The sequence below is a fragment of the Microtus pennsylvanicus genome, chromosome 11 (assembly GCF_037038515.1).
Source record: "Microtus pennsylvanicus isolate mMicPen1 chromosome 11, mMicPen1.hap1, whole genome shotgun sequence".
NCBI lineage: Eukaryota > Metazoa > Chordata > Mammalia > Rodentia > Cricetidae > Microtus > Microtus pennsylvanicus.
Genome location: NC_134589.1, coordinates 46,845,340 through 46,870,762, shown reverse-complemented (window position 1 = coordinate 46,870,762; position 25,423 = coordinate 46,845,340). Strand labels below are relative to the sequence as shown.

The following is a 25,423-nucleotide window of genomic DNA, read 5'->3' as shown; positions in this document are numbered from 1 at the left end:
ACAGCGTGTACCAGGCCCTGGCATCTAGTTGTATAAATCAGAAGCAGCAGGATCATAGCCTGAGCTGTATGGTGAGACTGTAAAGCTAGGCCTGTGATGTCATCACTTGGAAGGCTAAGACAGAAGGACAGCTGTGTTTACAAGGCCAACCAAACAATAGAGTGAGACCCTGTCTCAAAGCAATAATAAAGTAAGATAAAGTGCACACCTATAATCCCAGCACTTAGGAGGTAAAGGCAGGGGAATCAGACCTTCACGGACATCTCAACTATTTAGTGAGATTGGGACCAGCCTGGGCTATTTGAGACCCTGTCACAAAATAACTAAGTAGCTGGACAGTGGTGGCACACGCCTTTAATCCCAGCACTCTAGAGGCAGAGGCAGGTAGATCTCTGAGTTTGATGCCAGCCTGGCCTACAAAGTGAGTTCCAGGACAGCCAGGACTGTTACATAGAGAAATCCTGTCTGGGGGAGGGGGACAACTAAGCAAATAAAGTTTGAAAAAACAGCTCGGTATAATAGAATCCCACTTAGTTTAAATATATATGCAAAATTGCTACTGGGGTTATATTTAGGAAGTGGTCTCCTGTTCCAATGTGTTCAAGTGTACTTCCCACTTTCTCTTCTATGAGGTTCAGTGTGGTTGGCTTTATGTTGAGATCTTCGATTCATTTGGACTTGAGTTTTGCGCATGGAGCTAGATATGGATCTATTTTAATTCTCCTACATGTTGATATTTAGTTATGCCAGAACCATTTGCTGAATATATTTTCTTTTTTTCATTTTATATTTTTTGCTTCTTTGTCAAAAATCAGATGTTCATAGGTGTGTGAATTAATATTTGGGTCTTTGATTCGGTTCCATTGGTCCTCCTGTCTGTTTTTATGCCAATACCAGGCTGTTTTCAGTACTGTAGCTCTGTAGTAGACTTTGAAGTCAGGGATTGTGATGCCTCCTGAAGCTCCCTTATTGTACAGGGTTGGTTTGCCTATTCTGGGTTTTTTATTTTTTCCATATAAAGTTGAGTATTGCTCTTTTGAGGTCTGTGAAGAATTTTGCTGGGGTTTTGATGGGCATTGCAATGAATCTGTAGGTTGCTTTTGGTAAGATTGCCATTTTTACTGTGCTAATTCTATCTACCTAAGAGCATGGGAGATCTTTCCACTTTCTAGTGTCTTCTTCAATTTCTTTCTTCAAAAATTTAAAGTTCTTGTCATACAGGTCTTTCACTTGTTTGGTTAGAGTTACTCTGAGATATTTTATGGTACTTGTGGCTATTGTGAAGGATGATGTTTCTCTGATTTTTTTTTTCTCAGCCCATTTATCATCTGTGTAAAGGAGGGCTGCTGATTTTTTCTTTCAAATCTTCTTGAACTCAAGGTTCAGAGTTAAAACTGACCATTGACCCTGGTGCTCTGTCTACCCCTCCCCAAGGGGGAGTCTGTCTTCACAAAGAGAAGGGAGGACCAGGGTCTCTCATGTCTGATTCCAGATGGTTCTGCCATTCACTCTGATCTTCCTAGATAATAAAATATAAAGGAACCCAGAACATAAGTTTTTCTAAAAAGAATTTGACATGATGAATAAAAATCCTTCAGAAAATGTACATGTGGTGGTGAAGACCTACTATGCCAGCTGCTAGAGAGGATGAGGCAGGAGGATTGCTTGAACTCAGAACTTCAAGGACCAACCTGGGCAACATACTGAAATCTCAAGTTATTGGGTGTTACTTTTTCAGATCTCTATCATGTAACATGTCTTTAATCCCAACACTCAGAGGCTGAGAAAGAGGATCTCTGTGTGTTCAAAGCCAGTGTGTTATACATAGTGAGTTCCAGGCCAGCCAGAGCATCATCATAAGAATTTGTCTCAGAGAGAGATGTAGGGAAGGAAGAGAAGGGAAGGGAAGGAAAGGGAAGGGAAGGGAAGGGAAGGGAAGGGAAGGGAAGGGAAGGGAAGGGAAGGGAAGGGAAGGGAAGGGAAGGGAAGGAAAATACATGCCACTGGACCTCCTAAAACACCAGTCATGGCCTGGTTTAGGATCTGGATGTTGACTTTATAAGGGTATATTGAGTTGGTGGGAATTCATCAGTGTGTGGACTTAACCTGTGTACACTGCTATGAAGTATATTATACTTCAAAAGAAAGGTTTTTTTCAAAGTATGCATGCCCTTTGACCTAGGAGCTTCATTTCCTATTCCGCTCCCTCCCAAGGAAGCATGCTCAGAGCTGAATGCCCAGTTGTCTTTTCCAGGTCTCCGCCACGTAACAGTCATGCCCATGACACACTGGAAACAATGGAAGTGTCCAGCCTGGTAGGGGAAGGTAAGGAACACAGCAGCTCCTGGCACCAAGGGGCAGGCCAGCCAACGCAAAAAACCACCAGGATACTGCACTCACAACGATGGGCAAAGTCTAGGTCAGCCTTACTGTGAAACAAAGTGAGCACAATCCAATCATACTCTTGGGTCAGAGGGTTTTGAGGGAGGATAGCAGGGCAGGAGTTCTTCCTCCCTCCGCCCCCTGTGTAAGGTAAAAGAGCCAACTGAAGCAGGAAAACCAACCAGTCCCTGAGCAGGAAACCAACCAATCCCTGAGCACCCTGACTCTGAACTCAGAGTCAGTGAAAGAAACACACCCTGGAACTGAGACCTGAGCCAGAGAAAGAAACACCGTTAGCCCTGAACCCAGAATCAAAGAAACATGCCCTGACTCCGAAAAAAAGTGCTAAAGAAATACCCATTGTTCCTAAAATCAGAGCTGGTGAAAGAAATATACCCTGGCCCAAAGATTAAAGTCAAAAGGCAAAAAAAGGACCAGTGAAAAAAAACACAGTTTGGCCCTGAAATCAGAACCATCTCTGCCCCTGACCAACTAAACTAACCAATCCCTGAGCAGGGAAAACTAACCAATCCCTCTTTTCCCTGGGAAAACTCTGCCCCAAGAAGTCCTATATAAACTCTGCCTGTTCAGTTGGAGACTGCCTTTCTACCACCCTGGCAGAAGCAACCACTCTCCTAGACTCCTCCTTCCCAAACAAATCTCTTTCTCAAAAGAGTCTTGGGTGATGATCTTCTGCCAGAGGAAATTGCTACATTCCTGCTGGGGCTTCCCCTTTAGCAGAGTGCTGGTGGAGGCAGTAACATTCTTTCGGTGAGGGAGCCCAGACCCAGACCGACAAACCTAACATGTACTCGCTTATAGTGGCTTTTAGACATAAAGCAAAGAAAAACCAGCCTACAGTCCACAACCCCAGAGAGCCTAGACAACTAAGAGGACCTTAAGAGAGATATACATGGATCTACATAGGAAGGAGAAAATGACAAGATCTCCTGAGTAAATTGGGAATGTGGGGGTCACAGGAGAGGGTAGAAGGGGAGAGGGAAGGGAGGGGAGTGTAAAAAATGTATAGCTCAATAAAAACAATATTAAAAAAAAGAAGTAACATCCTGGACCAGAGAAGAAGAACCTGATAGCTCTGCTAGGACATTCCCTTAGGGAAACAGAGCAAAGCTCAGCTGTCACAGCTCTCCAGGAGAAGAGCAGGATCCCTATATAGTGCACCCCAACTTTGGGTAGCCTGGCTTCCCAAAAAGTCAGGACACCTTTCCCTTGAGAGCTGAGCTATCCTATTGCGGCTCTACCCCTCCAGAGCTGTCCTATTGCGGCTGTAAGTATAGCCTGGCTTCCTGATAAGCTGGGATATCTTTGCAGCTCCAGAGGTGTGACACACACACTCCCTACACCCTGAGCTTCCTTACACTAGGAGGCCTTACTTTTATAATTAGAAAAAAGATAGTAAGCACTATTTAATATAAAGGAAACCTAAGGAGACAAAACCGTTGTTATGAAATGGGGTTTTGGATGTATTGAAAGGATGAAGTTGTCATTCAATGACAGAGAATATGCTTGTGTCAAATGTACTAAGTGTGGCGATGAATGAGATGTGAGGGCCCTGGGTTCAAACCCCAGCCCTGTGGCTTGTCAGTCATGTGACCTTAAGCAAGGTCCTTATCCGGCCATTAACAGGTTTGCAGCTCAGACACTCCATCTACAAAGTGGCGATAATAGTACCTTCTTTATAGGAAATTGGGGATCAAAATGAGATGCCACACACTAAGCCTTCAAGGCCATGCCTGCCACAGGCCTGCAGACTCGTCAGCTAATGTGAATGCTTAAATTCTTTCCCATTTCCAGGCATGGGGACACATGCCCATGAAACCAGCTACTCCAGAAGCTAAGGCAGGAGGACTGTGAGTTTAAGGCCAGCTTAGAGTACATAGTAAGTTTCAGACAAAGCAATACCATGCTTCAAAAAAGAGAAGGCATTCTGATCCACCATTCAGGAGGGGGGGTCAAAGAATCATCCACTGAAGACTCTGATCCAGTAAGACACTCTGGACATACACTAGGACATTCCCATTATCGATGATGGCCCTGTTGGCTATCAGTAGCCTTGGACACTAGGGCCTGCCCTGAAGGGGCTTCTCACTAAAGAAGATCACATCTCTCTGTCGCTGCCCTCCACCTGCTCATTGGAGCCAGATGAGCGACCCCAAACCTCTTCCACACAGCACAGCATCTGGGCACACTGCTCACCACGATGAGCCAGGAGGTATGGACTTGCACCCTCTATGTACAATTTTTGGTAGTGCAAGGAGAGCCCAGAAAGTTTCATTTCATTTTCTGAGACAGGGCCATATTGCCTCTGGAAAGAGGATGGGGGGGGGGGGCAGGATGGAGAGAATCCTCAGTGTTGCAAAGCAAAAGCAACACCACCAGGTGTGAGAACAAGTGGTCCCGGGCCATGTTCCAACACTAACTGGAGCTGTGGAGAAAACATTTCAACTCCCCCAGCCCAGGTCTGGTCAGCCATAAAGAACAAGAATAAATTCAGTTCCTTCTTTCTTTCCTTCTTTCCTTCTTCCTTTCTTTCTTAACATTTTCTTTTAAGACAGCTTCTTGCTAAGTTGCCCTGTCTGGTAGTGATTCTGCAATTCTCGGCCCCACCAAATAGCTAAGCAGGCTCAGCTTTTTTCCTGTTTCAGACAGAGTGCCATCATGTAGCCCAGGCTGGCCCACCCTTGAGATCCTCCTGCCTCAATCTCCCGAGCGGTGGAGTCACAGGTGTGTGCCACCACATCTGCCGATGTAAATCAAGTCTTGGGAGATTCCTGTAAGCCAGGGAAGCCAAAATTGCTCTTTCCCATTTAATCATTATCACAGCTGTACTCACTTTCCTGATAATGAATAGGACCCTCAAAGTTAAGACAATAAGCCCATGGTCACAGGGCTGCTGGGCACCAGTGGCAGAGTCTGAACCAGAGTCTTATCTTTAAACCCCTTTGCTATTCTCACATACAAGGCTCTTACATTAATGAGGATAGTGTTGAATATGAAATGCCAACAGGCTGGACTTAAGCAAATTTCAAGAATCTCCCCGGCTGGATGGGTGGTGTCACACACCTCCAATCCCAGCACTCAGGAGGCAGAGGTAGGTGGATTTCTGTGGGTCTGAGGCCGGATAGTCTACAGAGCAAGTTCCAGACAACCAAGGCTACACAAAGAAACCAAACCCTGTGTAGGCACAAGGACCCTTTTCCTGGCAGTTGAACATGAACTCCAGTTAAGGCAGGTGGCTAGGAGGATAAGAGGCAGAGAACTTCTCCAGACACTAAGATGGGGTGAGAGCTGCACCTCAAAATCAACACATTCATGATTCATTCATGTGATTGATTTCCTTGCATAAAGACAAAGGTGCTGTCTGGGACTCAACCCAGACCCAGCCCAGAGTACATCTAGAGCTCCACCTTCATGGGGTCACCATCGGCAACACATAGAAGGAAATAAGGCTCACTGGGATGATAAAACAAACTGAGACAGGAAATAAAAAGCCTTTTCAGGCCAGGGATGCAACTCAGTTTGTAGAGTCCTTGCCTAGCACACACAAAGGCCAGGTTCATATCTCAGAACCACAAAGACTTCGTGTAGTAGCAAGTGCCTGTAATCCTGACACTCAGGCTTACACAAGACCTTGTCCCAAAGAAGAAAAGGAGGAAGGGGAGGAGGAAAAGGGGAGGAGAGAAAAAAGAGAGAAAGGGTAGAGGATGGGGAGGAAGAAGGGGAAAAAAGAACAAGGAGGAGAGGAGGGAAAAAAGAGGACAGAAGAGGAGAAAGGCTGAAGAGAAAGCTCAGGAGGTAAGGTGCTGTCCCTGAAAGCATGAGAATCTGAGTTCAATCCCCAGGACAAAAACACAGGCATGGTGGTATGTGTTTAGAATCTCGGGGCTGAGGAGGTAGAGGCAGATCCCTGGGGATCACACAAGCCAGTCTAGCCTACTTGATGAGTCCAGACCCTGTCTCAAGGAAAACTTAAGGTGGATGATACCCAAGGAACAAAGCACGAGGTATGGTTGACCACTGCTCTTCACACATGTGTGTATATACCTGCATGTACACTAGCGTGCCTTGTGCCCTGTACACACATGAAATGCATGTGCACACAAAAAAAAAGAAAAAGAAAAAATGCCTTTTCCATTCAAGTTTCTCCTCTTCCCACTACAAGTCCCACCTTTTGGAAGGCTCTACACATGCCGGGCAGTGGTGGCGCATGCCTTTAATCCCAGAACTTGGGAGGCAGAGGCAGATGGACCTCTGAGGTCAAGGACAGCCTGGTCTACTGAGAGAGCTCTAGGACTGCCAGGACTGCACAGAGAGACTAAGTCACGTCCTCAAGGTCAAGTATTATGGCAGAATGTGCGACTCTGTGTCTCAGAAATCATGCTGTATCACTTCTGAGGTCGGATAAGAAAAGTGAGATAGCTTCTTCGGGTTTCCTTGGGATGCTTGCCCCTTCGCCCAGCCACTATGCTGTGCAGAAGCATACACCAGTGCACAAGAGAGGGCGTGAATAACCATAGGAGAGGAGCCATGTGCGACACCAAGCCAACAGCCAGCAGCAAGTGCCAGACATAAGCAATGGGCCAGCAGGTAATTCACCTCTAAGCCTTAAATCACCCAGATGACACTAGATAGCAAAGATATGAGTGTTCCCCGATGAGCCCTGTCCAAATTGCAGATTCATGGGCAAAATAAATGTCAGCATTGTTGTAAGCTATACACTTCTGGTGGCTTAATATGCTGTGTTATATCACTAGAGGAGCAGCAGAGCCTGAATTTGAACTGAGCAGGCTGGCTCTAGAGCTCTTTCTGCAGCAGGCCCTGCTACCTAAGAGGCAATGCAGAGGAAGGGGCTAGAGACAGAGGTCAGAGGTCAGAGGTCAGAAGCAGACCTCACTTCAGTCATTAGCCCCTCATCCATCAAATGTTTCTGGGGTTTGTTGTTGGTTTGTTCGGTTTGGATCTGGTTTGTTTATTTTCCAGTCTCTGCCATGTTCTGTGTTCTCGGCTAGTTCTGAGGTTTGGGTGAGTAGATTGACATGCTAGCTAGCAATGGGAAGGGAGCAGGCAGGTATGGAGAGTAGATCGGTGTTATTCAAAGGAAACTACATGGCCAGGGAGGCCTGTTTCAGTGGAGTAACCCCGGGTGGCCTCTCTGGAGGGGAGATGGTAAGGATGAGACAGACACAAAGAGCAAAAGGGATAGCAAGCATTGTCAAGAACAAGCCCAGGCTTCAGTTCCGGCTCCATCACTTCCTAGCTGGGATCCTGGGGAACAGCAATAAGATGCTGCTTCTTAGGACTGTCGTCCCCACAGGTAAGGGTTGTTCCTGGGAATAAACACGTTAACATGTGGAGCATATGGCCTGGAGCCTGGCACAGAAAGAGCTATATAAATACCAATAACCACAGTTTGAATTCTGCGGAGACCAAGACACCAGTAGCGGGGAGTCTACGGCCTGAGAGACCACTTTGGTTCCTGTCAAAACTATACTAACAAAAACTAACGCGGAAGAGTGCACACAGGGGTCAGAGAGTCTGCCTCCTGCTACACAGATAGCAAGAAGTAGAGCAGAGGAAAGAGGAACACATGCCGCCCCAAAGGAGGCTGACACAGGCCCTTCCACCTACCCCTGCAGCCATTCTGGGTCATCCCTCGACCAACGTGTATGTCCAACATGCACCCCCACCCTCAACGCCTACAGAACTCAGGAGGTGGAGCTGGAGGCTGGACTCTCATCTCTCTCCAGGTGCCACACTAAAGGTAGTGGACACCATCAAGGCAGGGGGCTGGGGAGGCAAGGTAAGAAAGCCTGGTGAGAGTGCAGGGGAGAAGCTTTCAGAGCTTCTGGAAGGGCCGACACCCTGTTAGGGTAATGTATCGCCTGCCATCACACTCTCCAGGACCCTGGAGAGCACCCAGAACGCTGCTGGTGCCTATAGCCAAACAAAGGGGACCCAAAACAAGCACAGTGCTCACAGAGACATACCAGGAGCTACAGAGACGGCTACACAATGATCCAACAGCAAGACCTCCAGGGCACACAATGGCATCCAGCACAAGCGTGTACACACACACACACACACACACACACACACACACTCAGTCCTCCTGTCTGCCTGCCACTCTCTCCTGACTCTGGTTCGCTTCCAGCCACTGACCCTGGTCCTGCAGGCTCCCCATGCCTGATGCCATCTGCTGATCCAGACCTGGTAGATTTCAGCCAGCCCTGCATAAGCCAGGAAGGAGGCTATCCTGTATCTAAATCAGAGACAGAAGGAAAAGTGACCTGGTCACAGGAGAAAGGTACAAATCTAGAACCAGAGCCTGGGCAAAACCAGGGTTGTCAGCACAGTCTCTGTCATAGGCTGGCTTTGGTATTCCACACGCCTTCGAAGCCCTGTGATTGCTTTGCAACATGAGCAGACGGGCAGGAAAACCCTTACGCACATCTGGGTGTCTAAAGGAGTTATATTAAACATACATACAAAGGACAAAACGACAGGTAAGAGCAGGCATGAAACAGAACTTCCCACTGGCGAGAGATCAAAGCACCGGGAAGGTGAGGAGTGGATGGATATGGTGGCATTACAGCTTTTTAACTAAACTTATTACAACAAAGGCCACCCTCAATTGTCGAGGTCTGACTTGTCGCTAAATGACTGCTGAACCTTCCCAGCTTCTGTGGGGTGTGACCTTGCCTGTAGACAGAGAGATGGAGGCAGTGACCTTTGTAATGCCAGCCTGAGCTGTCTGTGCATGAGAAGGAGGCAGCTGGATACCTCCCTACAGCACGACCTCTCCTGAAGGGAGTGCCACGTTGCTTGGAGATGGGAGAGGGTAGGGCAACGAGGACCACCTGGTACCATGGCAACAGGCCCTGGCTAAGGCACAGCCACAACTTCTTTAACGGATCATGACAGGACCTAAGTGTTTGCAGATGGCACCCCCCCGTCAGAGAGGGCGTGATAGCCCAAGAGGAGCAGCAAGGGCCTGGGGAAAGAAAGAGAGGAGGCTGGAGGGGGTCAGACCCTGGCATGTGAAGTCTGCTTGGCTCAGGCTCTAGGACTCCCCAAGAAACCCTCGCCCACTTCTTCCCTCCACTACCACCACCATCTCTCTCCCTCAGGGTTCAGCCTGTGCTATGTCCCAGACACCTCTAACTCCAGGTACCAGGTACCAACTCACTCCCAGCCTTGTCCCCCAGAATTTTGTCTCCCTCCTGCCAGTCTGCTGTGTCTTCTATCTTGCTCTTCAGTTTCTCTGGCGTCCCCCACCCCCTTGCCCTGTCCTTTCCTGACTACAGCCCAGACCAGTGCCCACGACCATCTGCCAGCTCCAAACGCCAGCATCCCCCCTCCCCCCACTCCTCCTTCAGGCACCTGCTTCCAAGCTGCTGTTTTCCCATCCTCCCCTGCCCACTTTGGGGTGCCTGCACCCTCCTGGGTATCTTTGGCTCCAGTTCTCAGGCTGTGAACCAGATCTATCCAGGCCTGGGGAACTGGGCCACAGCTCTAGAGGCATCAACCAGCACAGAAGTTTGACCCTTGAGCCTCATATTCCACAACCAGGAAGTGTCTTGGGGTTGTCTATGCAGTCTCCACCTCCACAGGAGGGAGTGAGAATCTACACCACCAGGCCCTGCTGCCTTCCCAACTGCTCAAAACTTTTCCATCAGTAGTGCCCTTAGCCAAATACCCCAGAATCCAATCAAGAGCCAGAGAGCATGGTGTGTGCCTGTAATCCCAGCATTGGGGTGGGGGTACAGTAGAAGGATTAGGAGACTCCAAGGCCAAACTGGCTTACATGAGAGTGCCTCAAATTTTTTTTTTCAATTTCAGCAAAGTCAAGCACAGAGGTGTTCATCTATAATTTCACTAGTAGCATGTGTCTTTAATCCCAGTACTCGGAAAGCTTGCCTGATCTACACAGTGAGTCCAGGACTGTTACACAGAGAAGCCCTGTCTTGAAAAACAAAAAAACAAAACAAAAAAAATCCCTAGATAAGGAAATTGAGGCTTTAGAAAAAAACTAGATTACCCCACCTCCTTCTCCAGCCACCTCAGTAGTGACCAGTCACGCCCCCGCCCCAGATCAGAAGCACCACAAATCAGAGCTGAGCGATGCCCAAGCTCTCTCTGCAGAAGTGCTGTGGGTCCCCACAGAAAGCCACTTGACTTCACTTGTGTGTCATCTGGAAGCATAAGGGAGTTAATGGCCCTGGAGCCACCCTTGGGGGAAGGGGAACTGCAAATGGCTTCTCTCCCCAACAGAGCAATGCTGAAATACAGCCCTTAGGCTCCTTGGGAGACCCGGGGGAGAGAAGTAGCAGATGGTCAGAAAGGCCTCTCTGCATTACTCCCCTTTCTCTTCTGCAGACCCCCTTCCTATTGGCCTGAAGTCACTCAAGTAGACCACTGGGGGTAAGCCTGTCTCCTAGCGTGGGAGATGGAACAGCAATTCACACCCAGGTCTCAGTGTCAACCAATTGTCCCCAACAATGTCACCAAAGAGAGTAGTTAAGCCTGTGGCCATTGCCACCCTTCCAGGCACCTTTTCCTTTAAAGTTCCCAATCATTCTGAACCTCTGCAACTCAGCCAGGCTTGATCAGACTTCTTTGCTTATTTGTTGCCTGCTTTGGAGAATTTTGGGTTTGATATTGAGTTTTGGTTTGTGACTTCTGAGATAGGGTCTCACTTTGTAGCCCAAGCTTGCTTGGAACTCATGGCAATGCCCCTGTCTCAGCCTTCTGAGGGCTGGGATTACAGGCATAAGCCACCACATCTCAAAGGGGATCGTGGGAAAGAGTGGAAGGCTATGGAGGTGACCCTCACAGGAGGTCACAGAGACCATGTCCTGTTGAACTAGGACACCCTGAGCTGACATAGTGTCCCGTAGTTGTGCCCTGGCCCTTCCCAAGGTTAACATCTGCCCCTACCCAAAAAACAGGAACCACAACGGGTCTTGGCTTCAACCTGCCATCCCATCCCAGGCCCCAACCTTCCCCAACTCCTCAACATCTAGTGAGGGAGGAGGGACCTGAAGTAGCTTCCAGAAACCAGAGCAGACACATCCAGCAGACATCCAGTCCTAGAACTGGGCAACCCAGAGCCCTTGCTTCGAGGTGATGTCACAGCCTCTCCCAAGTCCTGCCCAAGTCCTAAGGGAAATCACTGCCCCAGACCTCACAGGCCCTGAGTCACTCCCAGCCTCCAGGCAGCTGTGCGAGCTTTCTGTTTATTCCTCGCCCACAGCAGGAGGAACAGAGGGGAGGAGAGCCTTCTTCTCCAAGGGAAACTGAGACTTACAGGGCTCAAAGGACAGCCCTAGAGTCAAAAGGCATGCCCCAATGCCAGCCCAGGACTATTCTAGTAATCCCTTTAGAGGCGACCCTGATGGGGGCCTGTTTAACAGAAACTGCTCCCTGAATTCAAAGCCAAACCCCAACAGCATGTAAATGCCCTTCAGATTTGGTAAGGGTGAAAGACAGCTATAGAGGAAAGAAGGGTGCCCCTTACCAGCTTCCAAGTCCAGACATAAGTGTGGGCAAAACCAAAGTGCAATCTACAGAATTTCTCTGTCCTGTAAACAGGACCCCCACGGATGGTTGGCACTGCCACACCTACCCAAGGCCTCCAGAAATGAACATCAGGCTGCAGGCTGGCATTTACCCACAGGTTCATAAAAGTCTCTGGACCAGCAATTCCAATCCTACCTCCTCTCCCTGGAACAAGCACAAGCTGGCTTGAGAACAGACAGGCTGGGGCTTCTGCCCTTGCCAGTGACAACAAGTCCCTTCAACACCCAACCAGCAGCCTAGCTTCAGGGTCCTCTTGGGGTTCCTGGCTTCTTTCCTGCTACTGCCACCTGTAAACACCCACGTCTGACCTCCATCTCGGTCAGTCGTCTCTCAACAGACTCCAACAGGGTGCTGACCAACCTCTCTCTCTCTCTCTCTCTCTCTCTCTCTCTCTCTCTCTCTCTCTCTCTCTCTCACACACACACACACACACACACACACACACACACACACACACGCCCCTCTTAGCGGTGTGAGTGCAGTGCCGCACCCGCACACCTAGCAAGGATTTCTAAGAACCGTCACCCTACCTCCCAAACAGAATCCAGTGAGCCCAACTGCTCGGTGCGATAGGCGCACGGAGCTCACCGGAGCCATCCGTGTTTTGCCAACACACGCATCCACTCTCACAGCATCCACTCCAGTTCCACGCTCAGTCACACCCAGGACTATCGTCCAGATGTACGCCGGCTGTGGAATTACATTACAAGCCAGCCCCGAGCCACTGACCTTACCACACTCCTGACGTGGACAGAATGTCAACAGTCAGTCCTCTGCCTGCTCACCCAACGCGCGCGCTGGCCGGCGCAGCGTCCACTGCTCTCCATCCGGACCGAGCCCCCTCCTCCTCGGCGCGGGGTTCCCTCCAAGCCCGCCCAGTCGCGTGCACCGTCACCACTGCGCGCACACGCGCACACCGGGCGGGCACAAAGCTGTACTCCGCCGCCCTCCCGCAGCCGCTCGCACACCTGGCGGGCGCGCCTCCGCTTCCAGAGCGCGCGTACGCAGCCGCTGCCCGTGCCCGCTAGAGCCCGCGCTCCCGCCCCTCGGATCTGGGTCCCCGGCGGCGCCCACAGCGCAGCTGCGTGAAACCGGGAGGGAGGCGGGCCGTCAAAGGCACCAGGGTTAGGGTACGGCGGGTCCTGACTGTCGAGAGCCCACGGGGGATGTTCGCGTCCCGCCCGCCAGGGGACTGCCCCAGGAAGCTCCTCCTGAACAAAGGCATGGGGTGGAGCAGGCCCTGGGGACCCGGGGGACAGAAAAAGGGAGAAACCCCACCTGCCCGAAAGGTTCCTGCAGGACAGCCCGAATGCGCAACACTGGGAGACTTAGATGCGGAAAGACCTGAAAAGGCTCTCCGAAAAAGAGTGTTACTGGAACTCGGAAGTAGGGGACCCTCGAGGACTGGCCGAAAATCCCAAAGCTGGCCCCTGCCTGGGACCTGGTAACCTACAGCTTTGGTTCACTCTGCTGACACCATCCCGTCTTCCAACAAACCAAAGATGCTCCTAAACTTGAAGGCGTTGAGGGAACGATGTTCCAGGCTTTCTCTGTAACCCCACAGCAAGCAGCCTCTAGCACATATCCAGTAATGGGAAGCTCATTCCCCAGAGGCAGCACTCAGGCAGCTTAAGCCCTAAAACGCCCTTTATTTGCACAGAAATCTTCCTCACTCCTATCCATTGGTCACAGCTCATTCTGTTCTGGCCACAATGTTCTGTTTCTAGAACATACCTCGCACTCGCTGTTTCCATGTGTCCCGCGCCCTACCACCACCACCCCGCCCCCAACGCCCTCACCGGCACCTTCTCCATATGGTTGTTCCTTTGTGCAGTCCAAGACAGCGCCCCACCTCTTTCCACATCCCCACACAGGTCGCTCATCATTTCCATGCCCAATTTTAGACTTCTTAGCAATCTGATCGGTTTGACAAACTCTCATTTCCATGTTTGCGTGCTGATGGTTGGCCTCTCACACTGGAGTATGTGTCCCATGCAGGCAGGACCCTTACCTGGACCGCTCTAACTCCAGGACCTGACCAAGGGCATAATCATAACGGTCATAGGTGGAAGGGAAAGAGGAAGGCAGGAATGGACTGGTCGCAGTCTGGGTCCTGAAATGCTAATGGCCGGTCATTGGAGAACAGGTCCTGGCATGGGATCCAGCAGAGGAAGGGAGATGTCCCTGCCAATGGGATCGACAGACAGCCTTAGAACAAAGGACACTTTCCACACTTTAGATCCTGCCCTGAGCACTACAACCCTGATTCCAGTGTTAGACAGCAAAAACGGTTTAGTAGCAACACCAACCCTCACCAGAGTTTGACTGATACTCAGGACACACATGGTGTAAGGAAAGAATCTGTACTGAAAATTGTCCCCTGACCTTCACATGCATGGCATGGCGAGAGAGAGAGAGAGAGAGAGAGAGAGAGAGAGAGAGAGAGAGAGAGAGAGAGAGAGAGATCTTGAAAGCGTTTAATCCGAGCACTCAGTGTAATGTAAACTCTGAGTCTGAGAGGAAGAACCTGATCTACATAATGAATTCCAGGCCAGCCAAGACTACCTAGAGACACCCAGCCTTGAATAAAGAGGGAAAGGGGGAGCGGAATTCACGAGCTTAAAGCACTGGTTGCTTTTGCGGAGGACCTAGGTTTGGTTCCCAGCACCGTGTGGTTGTCTGTAACTCCATTTCCAGGGGATCTGAAGCCCTCTTCCGGCCTCCACTGGCACCGATTGAATGCATGGTGCACATATATGCAAGTACATGGTACACACAAAATAAAAATAAACAAATACTAATAATAACGGATCTCCCAGACTTACAGTGGTTCCAATTACAGGTTGTTGACTTTAGGGCTCTGGGAAAGACTGTTGTTTTTTTCACAGCTGGAGACCTGTCATCCATACACTTCTGGGCTCCTGGACAGCAGCCATGAACTAAGGCTTTCAGCCACACTTCACAAGGGTAAACAGCTGATTTTACATCCTACAGTGTTGCCAGCCTTGGAAATGTTGCATTCAATAATTATGGGACATAATCAAAAGTTTATTGTAAAAACAGTCTAAGCTACAATGTTCAGTAGGCCAGGTGTACCAAACACATTTAATATGTTCAATTTAGTGAGTCTGCTAGAATACAGCCCCCTTGTAAGTTGTACCTGTACATGTAAACCAATATGAAGTTGAGAACTTCCATCTTTTTCCCATAAATAAGGCATTTTACAACTCTTTGATGCATTACAATTGTCAGCATCACTAGTCTGGCTCTTTAGGAGCCATTAAGTAAAAGAAGAATTAGCTGAAAATTAGCACTGAGATTCCAGGGTCATGGGTCTGACAGCCAAGGCGGCTGCTAAGTGACCAACAGGTAGGAAGCGGATATAGGGTGGGTACACAGAGTGATGATCCATACCCCAGGTGGAACAAACCAACAAGGAACAAGATTCCATTAACTACTCAGAACAGGGTTCTCAGAACAACACATGTCTTAACCTTATGAAGGTTGGTTTCTGGAACTTCCCATTCACTACTTCAGAGAGGTAACTAAAACTATAAAAAGTTAAACTTCAGAGAAGAGGGGCTCACTGCGTTGGTTTGGACCTACAGTCCAGCATCCAGGACATCTTGGGTACCATCGTGACTGAGATGATGCCTAGGTTCCAGCTGTCAGCATGTCATCAACATGCAATTCACACCCGTCCCAGAGGCATCCATGAACATGCTAAGCAGAGCTCCAGCAACGGCAGCCCGCTCGTCAGCCTCCTTAGCTGCAGTCCCCCTGCCCACGTTCCTCTGTGTCACCTGCACGGCGCTTATGGGAAATGAGACGACTTTCTGCAGAAACGCACAATCCTCTGTCCCACACTTCACCACCCCCGATGCAATTTCTAGTCTAGAAAACTAATCAGATAAACAATCTTTCCCTGGCAGGGTGGGCTCTCGGGGAATTCATTCAATAATGATAATCACTCAGTTCTTCCCTAAGTTTCCCCAAGCCAATCTCTTTAATAACAGACTCTGAAACTTGAATCAGGACTGATGTTCAGCCTGTTGATGTGAGCTTTCTGGGTGGCACCATTTTCCCTCTTTGTGGAGACAGAAATCACCCTCCCTGCCCCCAGACTTCGGGTGTGTGACTTGCTCAAGAGAGTCCGCGAGCACAGAGGTCACTAGCCCCACCTCTCTCGTAGCTGTAACAGACCCCAGGTCTCAGCTCTCACACTGCTCTGCACACTCAATTCATTCCCATGGAGCATTTAAATGACAGACATAATAAGTATCAGGATAATAAACAAAAGTATCTGAGTGTGGTGGTACATACCTGTATTGCCTGTTCTTGGGAGGCTGAGGCAGGAGGATTGGGAGTCCTAGGCTGGCCTAGGTCTAGGCTACAAAATGAGATCCTGTCTCAAAACTAAAGGAAATAACTGCCAGGTGGTGGTGGCATACGTCTTTAATCCCAGCACTCGGGGAGACAGAGGCAGGTGATGTCTGTGAGTTCCAGACCAGCCTGGTCTACAAAGTGAGTCCAAAGACAGTCTGGACTTTTACACAGAGAAACCCGTCTCGAAACCACCATGCCACCCCCCCCAAAAAAAGAAAAGAACAGAGTTGGAGATGTAGTTCAGCTGGTAGAGTATTAGCCAGGCATGTGCAAGGCCCTGGTAGGATCCCTAGCGCCACATAAACTGGGAATCTTCTGAGTACAAGTATTCATTAAGTTCCACGGTAATCCGAGCCCGGGGACAGCAGAGACAGGAGGGCTAGAGATCCAAGGCAACTGTCAGCTATGTATTGAATTTGAGGCCAGCCTGGGCTGCATGAGATCCTGTCTCAAAGAAAATAATAATAAATAATATTCTATCACAGAAATAATTGTGGCTGCTGAACTATAGAAGACTCCTCTACAAGTCCTCCAAGCTGTAGTCTGTCCGAGGGTGAAGCCTCAAGTTATTTCAAAGTGTTCTATCCTGTCATATGGTTGTCTTCCTCCTCCAGGGAGCCTGTCTTGTTCCTGTGACCCTGAAGTACATCCTTTTCTCTGGTTCAGAGTGCAGAGCCGTTCCATTCGCCTCAGAACACCTGGCAGGAATCCCACCTTTCAGCTCCCCACTTAACAGTTTGGAGATCCCTTCTTAGTCTCAACGTTAGCCTCCTGCCAGCTTCCCAGTGAGCTCAGAGCCAATATATTATGTTCACGTGTGATGCTCACTGGCTATTAAATGCGCTCTTGCCTTGGACCACTCATGGCACCAGGATACAGAGGAGGATGAAGTAGAAAAGTCCCTGCCCTCCAACCCAGAGACTTTACAGTGCAGTAAGGGATGAAGACAAAGACAAACAGACCGATTAGACACGTCACACATGGGTGAGAGCTCGGAAGGAAAGAAAATAAGCCACTCTATGTCAGATGGCAGTTGGCATGCAGGAGGGCTTTGCAGATGGCCTGAAACTAAACCAGTCTGTCCTTCATGACCACAGCTCATCAGAAGGAGTGCTTGGGGCAGCCCACCAGACTCTTTCTTTGTAAACAATCACAATCATGCCCTTGGATTTCAGGATAAGAGCTGATTTGAATTTGTGAGTGTATGTGTGTGTGTGTGTGTGTGTGTACCTGAGATTAGAGGCATCGCACCCTTCTGAAGCTGGAGTTACAGGCAGTGTGAGACACCAGTGTGGGAGCTGGAAACCACATTCGGTCCTCTGGAAGAATAGTACTCACTCTGAACCGCTGAGTTATCTCTCCAGCCCTTTACTTTTTATTTTGAGACGGTCTCTCTGAGCTGTAGATGTATGCAGGCATGTGCATGTGGAAATCACAGGACAACCCGAAGGAGTCAATTAGCTCCTCCCACCCAGGAGTTCAAAGATCAAAGGTCATCAGCCTTGTATGACAAGTGCCTTTACCCACTGAGTCATCCTGCCAACCCCACCCTCCCTTTTAAAGAACCCACTCCTCTGCAAGCCTGAGAAATCTCCTCCGACATGACATTCTCAAGACCCGTGATGTCCTGCAGGGAGGGAAACTATACGCAGACCCATTTTACAGAGGAGAAAGCAGGAGCAGTGAGTTCATCCCACCCACTCTGCACATCACTACAACTGATGAACTCCTCCCAGGACCCCAGGAGTCTCCATCATCATGGAAGTCCCAATTTCCCACTGTGGATTTATAAACCAGGATGGGCCAACTGTAGAGGCAGGAAACCTGGACCCAGATGAAGAAGGAGAGGAGGGCTGGTGGAATGGTGCACGCCTTTAATCCACTCGGGAGACAGAGGCAAGAAGATCCCTGTGAGTTCAAGACCATCTTAAACTAGCAGGTTTCAGGCCAGCCAGGACTACACAGTGAGCCCCTGTCTCCGAAAACAAGTGAGGGGGCGGGAGGGAAGAAGCAACAGACAGAAGTTCCCTGTACCTGGAAGGAGACGCGAGGTCAGCTCGGCTGAGGATTCTGTGCTGCTGAGGGCTGTAGAGCCACTGGAAAGCTGTTAGCGTTCTCTCTTCTATTCGGAACCGCCCTTCCTGCACGTACCTGTGGAGAGGACAGGTGAGTTAGGAAGAGGCTCTGCAGCGCTTGCCCCTTCAGACACCTACACCCACGTTCCCCTGCTCATCCGCCAGAAAAGCCCCATCTCCACAGGCCACACTAAAACGGCTCTGGTGAGGAAAGCAGCTATGAGGAGCAAGTCTCGGATCAATTAATAGAAAACCTTTCTACAAGTTGGGCTGCTCGGAATGGAGAAGAGTCACTTGGAAGTGATGAGTTCCCTGTCACTTGGACTATGTAAGGAGATACCAAGCATCAGATAAAGATCTATCCCAACAGGGCTAAGACAATGGGTGCGTACGTGTGTACGTGCGTGAGTGCGTGCATGCGTGTGTGTGTCTGAGCACATGCACTGTGCATGTGTATGAATTCACCAGTGTTAAACATCATCTATCATTCTCCGTGTTATTTTTTGAAGCAGGATCTCTTGCTGAGCCTGGAGCCTACTGATTGTCTAGACTGGCTGGCCAAAGAGAGCCCCCCACCACCACCATTCCTCCTAGGGATCCACCTGTTTCCACACCCTCCAGCTCTGGGGTTAAAGACGCACTGGGGATCCGAACTCAGGTGCTTGTGCAGCAAGCACCTTACCCACTGAGCCACCTCCCCAGGCTAACGCTGGCCCTTCTGTTCTCACATCAGAAGGACTGCCTGGAGTGTGACTCAGGATTTGGTGTCAGACTCAGATCCCCTGCACCCTCACAGTACTCCCAACTGGCGCCTGGAAGGATTGGAGAAGCTGGGCTGGGCAGGGTGAACACAAAGGGCAGGCAGTCCTTCTACTCTGGCCAACCCGTCCTGGTGGAATGCATGCATTCATTAATTCAGCATGTGCTGAACGCTTTCCAGCAAAGGTTCTCAACCTCCCTAATGCTGCTACCTTTTAGTGGTTTCTCACGTTGTGCTGACCTACAACCGTAAAATTACATTCATTGCTACTTCGTAATTGTAATTTTGCGACTGTTATGAGTCACAATGTAAATGTCTGTGTTTTCCAGTGGTCTTGAGTGACCCGTGAATGGGGCATTCAACAACCCCCCCCCCGAGGGGTGGCGACCCGCGGGTTGAGAACCACTATTTTAGAGGATGGAAAAGCAAGCATAGTTTCTTACCCTCCCAGGGTTTTCAGTCCTGTGAGAGAGAGTATTCATGATCCAAGCGTAGTACTGCACACCTGTAATCCCAGCATTTAGGAGGCAGAGGCAGGAGGATCACCATGAATTCAAGGTCAATCACATCTACACATTGAGTTCCAGGTCAGCCAAGGCTATATATAGAGTGATCTTGTCTCAAAAAGGCAAATAATAATAATAAAGCAAATGATCAGTCAATCATTACGATAGCATTCTCCTATATTGCTATAAGAGATCAGTTGTCACCAGTCACCTGCATTAATTCTACATTCATTCCCGTTTAACTCAGTGATGCTCCTCTGGAGACCTCATCTACAGATAAACGCAGACCAGGATAGTTGTGGGATGTTAATATAACAAAAGACTGGCGCTGGAGAGACGGCTCAGAAGTTAAGAGCACCTTTTGCTATTGCATTCCCATCACCCAAACAGCAGCTAAGAGCAATCCGTAACTGCAGCCACAAAAGATAAGACGCCCTCTTCTGGCCTCTGCAAGCACTACATGCACACGATACACAAACACACTTGCAGGCAAAATACACACAACAAACAAGAAAATAAATAAGAAAAAATTTTAAGAGCAGCAAAAGACTGAGGGCTGAATCCTGCCCACCTCCTGCCAGTAGGGACTAGTTAAGTAAATTATGGTGTGTCTGTAGAGTAACAACACATGCAGCAAGTTATAAAAGGAACTTCCAATGAGGGTGTTCGTGTACGCTATTGTGCCATCTCCAACACTCATTACTTGAGGGGGGGGACAGTCATGTGCAGAGCAGTGTGCGTAATTGAAGTTAAAAGAGAATTGTTACTTTAAATATACAAACTCTGAAGACACAAGATGCAGTAAAAGTTATTTCTGCCGGACACGCCTTTAATCCCAGCACTTGAGAGGCAGAGGCAGGTGGATCTCTGTGAGTTCGAGGCCAGCCTGGTCTACAAAGCAAGTTCCAGGACAGCCAGGATTGTTACACAGAGAAACCCTGTCTTGAAAAACAAAACAAAACAAAAAACAGTTATTTGCTGGGGTGGGTGTGGAATAGGGTGAGTGAGGGCATGGAAAAGTGACTGGGTATCAGTGTAATTTCTCATAAGAGAGAGCTTCTACCTATCATGTTTGTGTGTGTGTGTGTGTGTGTGTGTGTGTGTGTGTGTGTGTGTGTGTGTGTGTGTTACAACTTGGCAAAATGCTATGCAGGCCATCTGCTGAGGGAAGAAATTTTCTAGGGGACATCTTGGGGGCTCCAAGACTTAAGGAGGACTGCCTTATTCGGCTCAGGGTGCTGTAACAAGACTGTGGACACAAGAGACTCCATGATGTGCAGTGACTTCTCACAGTGTAAGATCATGACACTGTGTCTGGTGAAGGCCTCTTTCTGGTTGTCAGATGGTCACTTTCCCATTGTGCCATCACAAGTCAGGAGAAAGCCCCATCCCCAATGCTACTCTCTCTAAAACAGGGCCCCAGGCCACCAAGATGGCCCACCAGACAAAGGAGCTTACTGCACAAACCCAGAGACTTGAGTTCAATCCCTGGAACCCATGTAAAGTCAGAAAGAGAGGAACAGCTCCACAGGGTTGTCCTTGGATCTACAACGTGTGTGTCATAACACATGAGTTTGTGTGCTACACATACACACACACACACACAAACACAATTTTTTAAACGAGACCTTTAATCTCAGCTCTCAGAAGGCAGAGACAGGTGGATCTCTGAGTTTAAGGCTAGCCTGGTCTACAGAGTTCTATGACAGCTAGCGCTACATAGAGAAACCTGTCTCTGACAGGGTGGGGAGGACAGGGTGGGTCTCATTTATCCCAGGCTGGCCTCAAACTCCTTAAGTATTCGAGAAAGACCTTAAATTTCTGATCTCCTGCCTCCACTTCCCAAATACTAGAATTACAGGTGTCTGCCACTACAGCTGGTTTTATGAGGTGTTAGGGATCGAACCCAGGTTTCATTCATGTTAACCAAGCACTCTACCTATGAGCCACAACCCCAGCTCTTTTCTCCTCTTATAGGACCCAAATCCCATTCATAAGAGTTCTACCTTAATCCCTTTCCACAGGCCTCATTCACCTGCCATTACCATCACACTGGGCAGTTGGGATTCTAACCTATGAGTCTGAGGGACACAGACACCCAGTCCATGGCAAGGACTCGCTAAGAGTGAAGAACGGTGGTGCTAGAACTCCAACAGAGGCATCTCCTCAGACAAATCTGGAAGACAGAATGAGGTGTCTTGGAGGCTCTGAAAGGAGACGGGGTACTAAGAGCAAAGGACCGCCATTGTTCCTGTGTTCTTACAAACTAGAGCTGCTGGCCCTGGCCTGGCCCTTCATATCACCCAATGGGCTCTCAGGAAGGTGATCCTAGCTGCTGGGTGGGGATGCAGCCACCCAGGTTAGACACTCTTGAAGAGAGCTAGGGGTGTGTCTTGGATAAGACAGTACTGGAGATGGAGGACTTGCCCTTGAGCTAAAGAGGTAGGATGGCAGGGCCTGTTGCTGGAGTGGGCATGGGTGGGACTCATGGACAAGATGGGCTGGTTTGTGCAGGAAGCTGGCTATGGTACCACTCACTCCAGATGAGAATAGCTTTGAGAAGGAAATTCATGACTCCTGCTAGGGGCTTGAACTTTACTGTGAACTTCCTCCTGCCCCAAGATGATTCCCCTTCTACTAACCTTACCTAAAATGCTGCCTCTTCCAGGAAGGCCACACTGACTTACCCATCCTATTCTGACACCATTTTCCTGCCTTCCGCCATCCTTAGATTCCTAAGATTGACCCAGACATGGGTCTGTCACGTCCATAGGGAAACCAATCATACTAAATATGATAAACGAACAATGAGAACAGAATGGCTGTATGGGAGCACTGTATGGGAAGCACGATGTAGGGAGGACTATTTGGGGAGCACGACATGGGGACTAGGGTATGAGAGAGCATTGTATGAGGAGCATTGTGTAAGGGTCCTGTGTGAGGAGCACTATGAAGACTTGGATGCCATTGGAGTGTGACCCATGTGATAATATTATATTTATTGTATTTTCAAAAAGTAATCTATTTTTAATATAAGACTCCTTCTGATCATGCTGTCATGTCCTAAGTGTTAAGGACCAGAAACAGCCCAGGAGGCCTCCATCTGGCCTAACAACTGCATTTTATAGACGAGGGTGTGGGACCAGCACAGGCATAGATCACTCCCCAGCTTCCAGGCCACATATCAGGACACCCTCGATCCCAAGGGACATATAGAGGCCCCAGGCTGAGTGGGAGCACTCAGCAGGCATCCTCACTCCACTCCTCTCCTCACACATCACTTCCCCTTGCTTGCACCCATCCTCTAAACACGTGGCTGGAAGGGGCTGCCATCCGGATGATCAGCAAAGCAGCCTTGAGGGACCTCAAGCTGGGTTCCAGCGTTCGTGAGTGAAGAACTTCCCTTGTGAGCTCCAGATTTTTCACGTATAAGATGAGTGCAATAGGGCTGGAGAGATGGCTCAGTGGTTAAGAGCATTGTGTGCTCTTCCAAAGGACCCGAGTTCGATTCCCAGCAACCACATGATGGCTCACAACCATCTGTAATGAGGGCTGGTGTCCTCTTCTGGCCTACAGACATATATATGCAAACAGAATAGTGTGTCCATAGTAAATAAATAAATATAAAAAAAAAGATGAGTGCAATAATCACGTCTGCTTCGAAGGTTGTGGGGTGTGTTGGAGGTGAGTGTTTGCTATGGTTTGTTTTAGATTTTTGTTTGTTTTCCAAGACAGGGAGGGTTTCTTTGTGTAGCCTTTACTGTCTGAGAATGAGTTCTGTGGGCCAGGTTGGCCTTGAACTCACAGAACTTTTCCAGTCTCTGACTCCAAGGGCTGGGATTAAAGGCATGCACCACCACTACCCAGCTTTGCTTTAGTTTTTCAAGACAGAGCCTCCTATTACCCAGGCTGACCTCCGGATGACTATGTGACCCAGGCAGGCATTGAGTTTTTTATTCTCTGGCCTCTTCCTTAAAAGTGCTGGGACCACAGGCCTGATCCTCCTGCTTCTGTTCCAGCCTTTCCCGTTGCTGTATGATACACTCATACACATGGAGCCCGTGTCCCTGATTCCTTTGTCCTTCTCAAGTACACCCTGCCGCTCTTCAGCTGGGAGTACTCCTCACTGAACATGTTTCCCCGCGACCACACTGCCTCTGAATCTGCTCCCAGTCTCCCTGCCAGAGTCTAAGTCATGACTAAGATTCCGGGACGTGTGACCTAACCTGGCTCACAGCACTGTGCTGTTCAGCCCACCCATGGGTGAGTTAGTTACAATGTGTCTTTCCACTGGAGCATCCTGGAGTGAGTGTGATCCAGCCTTGGGATTCTGCAACCCCCACCCCACAGCCTTTGCTATTCAAGCCACCCTGCCTGCCATAAAAATCACGGTAGCAAAGGTAGCCGGCATCACTGCTTGGGAATGCTCTGCCACAAATGGTCTTCATTAATGAATTCAATTTACTAACTTAAGAAATGAGTTTGCCAAACTGGATCTCACAGAACGTAAGAAAACATGAAGCAACCATCCGCAAATATCTTCCTGGCCACCCTGCTGTGTATCTGAAATCCCACTAAACGGTTCTTGCAAGGAAATCAGCTACTGCCCAGAGGTTGATGTGTCTGTGAAAGAGAGAGAGACTAGGGATTGAAATCAGACTTTGTACAAAGTAGGCACTCTACAACAGCGCTATATTCCTAGTCTAATGGCTAACTTTTCAATCCACTGTCAGTCATTAAAACTTTAGCCATGGGGTGCTGGAGAAAGGCTTATCGCAGTTAAGAGTGCTTACTGCTCGTGTAGAGATCCCTAGGTCAGGTCCCAGCACCCACATCAGATGGCTCACAACCACCTATAACTCCAGTTCTAGGAACCTAGCATCTTCTTCTGCCTCTGTGGGCACATACACACAGGGAGATACACTAAGATACATACATGTATAAATAAGAAATAAACAAATTTTAAAAAAAAAACTTAAATAATGGTCCAGGAAAAGGGGTTCATGAGTAAAGACACTTGGCTGCCAAACCTGATGAAGCAGGATCCACGTGGTAAAAAGACAGAAGAGACTCCCACCAAATGGCACACATGCCTCCTTCCCACAAAATTCATTAAATTGAATTGACATAATTAATCAATTAAAAAGCCTTCAGCATGGACTGGTGTCTTGATCCCTGGAAGAACAGAGGCCGAGACCTGCTGCTGTGCTGTGGTCTGAACATTCAGACTGCGGTGGTCCCTGAATTCCTGTTGAATCCTAACCTCAGGGACTTGGTGTCAGGAGGTAGAACACTGCGAGAAGTAAGTCAGTCCAGAGGGCTCAGCCCTCATCAATGGAGTTAGGGGTCTTCTGAAGGAGACCCTGGAGGGCTACCTAGCCCCCATTAGCACAAGAAGACACAGTAAGAGGGCTCCATCAGAAAGTGTACCTTCACCAGGTACTGAATCAGCTGGATCTTGGACATCTCAGTCTCCAGGACCGTGAGAAATATTTGGTTCTTGTGCATGAACTTCCAGCCTATGGTGTTTCGTTACAGAAGTCTGAACAACTGGCACAGCCAGTGATGTTCGGATGGGCATGCAGGTGAGCCCTAGAAGAGGTCAGGAAGACATCATACCCCCATAAAACAGCTATGGAACAGAGACTTCCCCATGTAGGAAGTAACTGAGTCCAGACCACAGAATCCTTGCGACAGTCAGGACTGTGCTTTCT

The 25,423-nt window shown here is 49.0% G+C and overlaps 1 protein-coding gene across 6 annotated transcripts in view; it reads right to left on the bottom strand.

The window, feature by feature from the left end:
• The window catches only part of Rap1gap2 (RAP1 GTPase activating protein 2), a 233,374-nt gene that overhangs the window by 194,662 nt on the left and 13,289 nt on the right, over window positions 1-25,423 (bottom strand). For 2 of the 6 annotated variants that reach the window (XM_075991704.1, XM_075991705.1), the window contains exon 2: window positions 18,403-18,519. In XM_075991704.1, the coding sequence (XP_075847819.1) occupies window positions 18,403-18,519 (117 nt within the window). Of the gene's footprint in view, window positions 1-12,711; window positions 13,006-18,402; window positions 18,520-25,423 lie in introns of those variants that run through there. The other 4 variants (XM_075991712.1, XM_075991708.1, XM_075991711.1 and 1 more) reach the window with 4 other exon arrangements.